This window comes from Typopeltis vanoorti, chromosome 20 (genome assembly GCF_054136105.1).
Source record: "Typopeltis vanoorti isolate ZY-2024b chromosome 20, IOZ_Tvanoo_1.0, whole genome shotgun sequence".
NCBI classification, from domain to species: Eukaryota; Metazoa; Arthropoda; class Arachnida; order Uropygi; family Thelyphonidae; genus Typopeltis; species Typopeltis vanoorti.
Genome location: NC_143568.1, coordinates 63910876 through 63916875, shown reverse-complemented (window position 1 = coordinate 63916875; position 6000 = coordinate 63910876). Strand labels below are relative to the sequence as shown.

At 39.4% G+C, this 6000-nt stretch overlaps 1 protein-coding gene across 1 annotated transcript in view; it reads right to left on the bottom strand.

Moving 5' to 3' along the window:
- Positions 1–4257: 4257 nt before the first annotated feature.
- Positions 4258–6000, bottom strand: part of LOC150095501 (cytochrome P450 3A8-like) — a 50667-nt gene continuing 48924 nt past the window's right edge. Inside the window, exon 14 of the mRNA XM_090410005.1 lies at positions 4258–4650. Coding sequence (XP_090266131.1) covers positions 4546–4650 — 105 coding nt within the window. The 3' untranslated portion in view covers positions 4258–4545. The remainder of the gene's footprint in view (positions 4651–6000) is intronic.

Sequence of the window (6000 nt, the reverse complement as noted above, 5' to 3'; positions counted from 1 at the left end):
TTATGAGGAAAATCGCCAAAATGGACCAGTAACCTGTTCCGTCAATTCTAACAGATGGTGCACCATCTTCATGCAGGATGGTGCATCACCCCACATCAGACTTCAGGTACAGCGCGTTTTGCGCCAACATTTCTCTGACAGAAGAATCATTAGTCGTGCATTTCCCAGGCCATGGCCACCGAGATCGCCTGATCTCAAGCCTTGTGACTTTTGGCTGTGGGGATTTCTTAAAAGCCTTGTGACTTTTGGCTGTGGGGATTTCTTAAAAGCCTTGTGTATCAAAGACATGTACCCGATATTCCAACTTTGAAAGATCGATTACACGTGAGAAAAATCAATTCCGATATGTTCCGAGCCACTGTGCAAAATATATATATATATAGTAGTATAGTTTGGGAAATTGTTATCCTCAATTGTATAAAATAAATTTATCAATTAGAATTTAAGTTAATTTAATTACAGCCGAACAGTTTTTCCTTAAACACGCTATTGTATGCATTTTATTTTAATGTTGGACCGGGCCCATATACGATAGGTTGCCTGGTCAACCTGTAGTACTTCGGCAACGTACATGGGTGTGGGATGGGAAAGGAGGAACCTGTTAACATTCGATTTGAAAGCCTGTATATTGTATTCCTTGGGACATACCTCAGGGTGGGGGTCTGTTTCACAGTACAGCAGTAGTAGGGATGAAGGAGGAGGAAAAGAAACTTGTTTGTGGATTTCAAGGTGTAATCTGAAGGGGGTGTTGGGAGGTGGCTGTACGTGTTCCAATGGGTTAAATACAGAGTGGGAAATTATTGATATTGTTTCAGATGAGTATTTCCCATGAAATTATTTGTAGAATATGCAAATTGCAGAGACCAAACGTCTATGTGAAAGTGGGGGGGGGGGGGGAGAGTGAGTCTGTAAGAGATGGATCATTTATCAGTCTAATTGCTCTCCTCTGTATTAAGTCAATCATTTTGAGGAATCTTTTAGGAGCCCCACTCCAAATATGAGAACACTATTCGATAGCTGGGCGGATTTGTGATTTATATAAGGGTAACAGCTGTTTAGAAGTGAAGTAACGTATTGAGTGAAAGAGAAAGCCTAGTTTTTTGGAAGCTGAGTATGCAATGGTTGTGATGTGTTCATGCTAGGAGAGGCCTGATGTCATGGTAATTCCGAGAAGAGAAATTTCGTCTTGTCTGGGGATGTGAGTATTATCAAAAATAATACTGGGGAAAATGGTTCTGTTTGGTGGGAAATAAGACAGAACTGGGTTTTACTAGCGTTAAAGTTGACGAGGTTATCTGAACCCCATCCGAGGATGTTTTGGAAGTATGAGTTAAGGGAAGTTGTGGATATGGAGCCAATCACCATTGCACATAGTGTGCGTCCAGACAGGAAGCTGGTAATCCATCTTCAGAAGTCTTGAGACAGTCCAAATGATGGAAGTTTGCTTAGTAAGCCTTTGTGCTCGACCCGGTCAAAGGATATAGAGATATCAAGTACTTGGGATTCGTCAATTTTTTCCATCGTATATGTCCAGAGATTTGTGATATATGAGAGCAGGTCACCTGTTGATCGGCATCGGCGGAATCCTTACTGGATTCTGCCGACTGGTCGCTTAATATCTGGGTACCTTCAAGGTAGAGTAGTAGTTGAAAATTGATGGTTTTCTCCATCGCTTTAGATAGGATTGAGGTGAGTGAGATAGGGCGGTAGTTAGATGGCAGCGATTTGAATCCCTTTTTGGGAATGGGTTGAATATAGGTCAATTTCCAGGCTTTGGGATATATATATACCAGTGGAGTAAGATAGTGTGTACAGACAGCATAGGATAGGAGTCAGTTCTGCTGTACAGACCTTCAGGACAATTGGAGGAATGCTATCAAGGCCAGTGGCTTTTTTTGTGTCTAATTTTGACAACAGGTTTATGATCTCTTTCTGACAAAAGGATACGGCGGGGGGGCATTGTATGCTGGGCAGTTGGAATGACTAGGGGCATTTGCCATTGTCGGTTATGCGTGCATTTCAGGCAAAGTGTGAAGCCATGATATTAGCTTTTTCTGTGGGTGATGTTGCAATTGAGCCATTTGGGTATGATAGGGGTGGAAGTAGTGTAGAGCAAAAGTTGCGACCAATTGCTTTGTCAAGAGACCAAAAGGCATGGCTGCCGCTAGGAAAAGCTGCAAGTTTCCTGCTTTTTGCTCGTTTAAATTCTGTCTTGGAAGCATTGATATATTTTGCATCTGTTTCGGGCTTCAATATAGGCACTGAAGGAGAATGGAGTTCTTAATTTGAGCCAGTTGTGGTATGCCTGGTTTTTCATTAGTACAGCCTTGGCACATATTTTGGAGAACCAGGGTTTGTACTGGGGACGACAGTTCAGTGTGGTGTGAGGAATGTATGTTATCATTGCCAGTGAGGATTACTTTGGTGATGCGTTCAGTGCATATGTTTGGATTGGAAGACTGTGGAAGACAACCATGGGAATGAAGCATAGTAGTCTCGGAGGCTGTCCCATTTGGCACTTTTATAATGCCAGACTACTCTTGTGCAGGTGTGACTGTGTGAGCGTTGTTGCATTGGACAGAAGATGAGCACTAGGTTGTGGTCAGAATTACTCAGGGGGCTCATTACATTCACTGTATATTTGGAAGGGTCATTGGTAAGGAAGAGATCTAGGGTATTTGGGGAGTGATTTGGGTTATCTGTTATTCTGGTGGGCTTGTGAACTATTTGTGTAAGGTCGTTGGTGATGGCAAATATTTCGGCGTCTCTGCTTGCAGGATCTGTTCAACTGGAAGAAGAAAGCCTGTTGGCGTTATGGACAATAAAATCACCTAGGAGGATGGTTTCACTATTGAGATAGTGGGACTGAGGAAATCAACTTTTGAGGAGAGGAAATTAAAGAGCTCGGAGTGTTTGGTATTATAGGGAGAGCGATAGCGACAGCAGATGAATTTTACTGAGTGGGGGAGGGATATTTTAGCCAAAGAAGGTCAATTGTAGGTTAGGTGCTCTCTGGCAGGGTATGTTAGAGTGGATATATGCGCACACACCACCCTTTGGTCGAAAGGATTTAAATAGTGAATAATTTGGATGGTTGAGATGGATGCTGCTAGGGGAAGGTGAAATTTGAGTTTCTGTTAAGAAGAGTGGGTGGGGTTTGTTTGACTGTAGATGATAGTGAACACTATTAAGGTGGGAGTTGAGACCACGGATGTTGGTGTAGTGGATATGCAAAAGTCTGTGGGACGTGACTTTGACCACAAGGGTCTTGCCCGTTTCCCATGCAGTGCCTGCATACTGGTCTCCTTGGTGGCTACTAGTGGCGTCACTTGCTTTTTGCTCTAGTTTGGTTTGTTTGTAGTCTATGGTCCAGCTGTTGTCTCAATTTTTGGCGTTTTTCTTCTAGCTGTCTTCGGAGTTGGCGTCTTTCTTCAAAGGTTACGTCAGGTCGAGCACGTACACGCGATTGTTGGCAACTGTCCTTTAGCTTGCTATTTATCCCCGTTATTAATTTGGAAGTGTTTGTCGGTGTATCACAGATCACTTTCACTAGACGTGGAAAGTTCGTTCCGTCCTTTCTTTTGTTTATGGAACCGAAGCGATTACATTTGATGATATACAGTGCCTGAGATCAAAGTTGCATTCACCTGCTACTTTACTAACTTCTTCTGTTAAAGATTTACCGTTTTCCTCCGGAAAGTTCAGAAGAATGGCGTTGAGTCTCCTGTTTTCGATCTCGAGCGACTCGTGCACCATTGATGGGATTAAATCACAGAGATAAATCTTCAGTAATGTTAGGTATTGCTACCGAACGCTTTTAAATAGTAGTTTTCAAATAAAATGACTTTTAAATAAAAATTATGCTCGTCGTACATGGGATTCCAACCCAGCTCTTTGTAATTAAAGGACTTAATTTATACCGACTTAACTATGCAGGCCCAATTCGGAGCTACAAAGAAACAGCGTGTCGGAATTATATATTACAATAACTCTCTGACATAGCGTAATTAAAAGGTTTCGGTGAATTATTCATCGAACGACAAACTAGATGATTTGTGGTTCGATGAATTGTTTATTCGATGAGTTGCCTTTTCGAAGAATTGCCATTCGTTAAATTGCCGTTCAGTGAATTGTTTATTTGGAGAATTGCTTTTTCGCTAAATTGCATTCGATGAATTGCTTTTTCGCTAAATTGCATTCGATAAATTGTCTTTCAATGAATTGTTTTTCGGTGAATTTTCATGGAATGTTCACTCATAACATTTCTATTCGTTCTTTAATACAAAATGAAACACATAATTACATACATATTTCAAGACATAAAGATGATTAAAACTTGTAGAGATTTATTGCTATTAAACGTTTTTAAAGTTGTGCATTTGACATAAATCAACTTGTAATTATTAAAAATAATCAAAAACCACAGTATGCAATTAAAGTCACTGGTAATTACATTATATTACATAGAAAAATATATTTCATATCGTGTGCTTTCTGAGTTCATTAACTCAACCTTTCGTTTGCTAACTCTGCATTTTTCAATCATTACATTGATGTTTCTTTAGTTGATGGAACGTCATTTCGAGCTTTCACGGCTAAAGGTATCGCTTTTGGTTGGAGAAAAGCAGAATTGAAAAATTCCGGAACAACCTGTGAAAGGATGTCAAAATTGCTGATTAAAAAACTCTAATTTTTCTATAATTTTCAAACTTGATTTATTAAAAGGTTAATTAAAAATGCATTTATTTATCAGTTGCTACTAAACCACGGATCGTTGTTGGTAATCTGATTTCTTTGGCCTTTGAATTAATTTAATTAATAGATCTAGGTTATGCAAATACAATTGTACCACATCGCATAATAACGTCTTTGCAACTGGATAAAGGGATAATGAATATGAAAACAGAAAAAGTCATCAGTATAAATCCTATAAAACCCCCTTTAATAATTTAAATGCTTCTATCAGATTGCCTCTCTTACACATATCAGCTAATTTTTGAGCCCAAGACGCTCAATCTTTCCTCATATGAAACATTCTGCAGACCTGCAACAATCCTTGTCACTCGCCTCTAGATCCATCCTCTCCACAACTTCATCAACAAGGAATCAAGGTGACCAGAGATGTGCGCAGTAGTCCAGATGTGGTCTTATTAATGCCTTATAAAGTGGAACGATTACTTCCCTGTCCCTGTTTGCCAGTATGTTTTTCAACTGCCATGTAACCTGATGTGATGTTTTGCCTTCGGAATATGCCTTCTAAACTTAAGTTCTATCTCCACAATAACCTCCAAGTTCCTTGCCTTCTCAATTTCTTGAGGTTCATTTCGATTAATATAGTACACATTACATCCTCCAGAAATGTATCACGTTACACAGCCACGATAAACTGACAGCCCGCTACCTTATCGCTGTTATTCCTTAGCCCATGCTGCCAGTATATTTAAGTCATCCTTCAAGATATCTACATCAATTTCATTCACTATCGCTCTTCCCAAGTTTGCGTCATCAACAAATAAGTCGATTTTCTTTTCAAATTATTTCCAATATCATTAATGTGCAAATTAAACAACAGAGGACCAAGTGACGAGTCCTGAATTACACCACTAGTCACATGCCTTCTACTGGACTCAGCTCCTCCATAAACCATTCTTTCATATCTGTCCACCCTCTAATATAGATCACAAACTTCCGGTACATTTAACAGAGTTCCTTGTGGAATCCTGTTAAATGCCTTTGTAAAGTACAGCAGTATCACTGAGTAAGAATTTCCTTTGTCGAACTACACTGTTACTTTATTATAGTAATATAATATAATATAATATATAGAATTATATTATATTTTAGTAACTATGTTAGCAGGGCAAGCATATCCTTCACAAAACCATTCTGTCCCTTATATTTCTATATAAGGGACAGAATGATTTTTTTCTGTTTCTATCCCCCATTCCGGATTTCTAATTTTTATCAATTTCGCCAAAAATTTAACCACCACTCCTAATA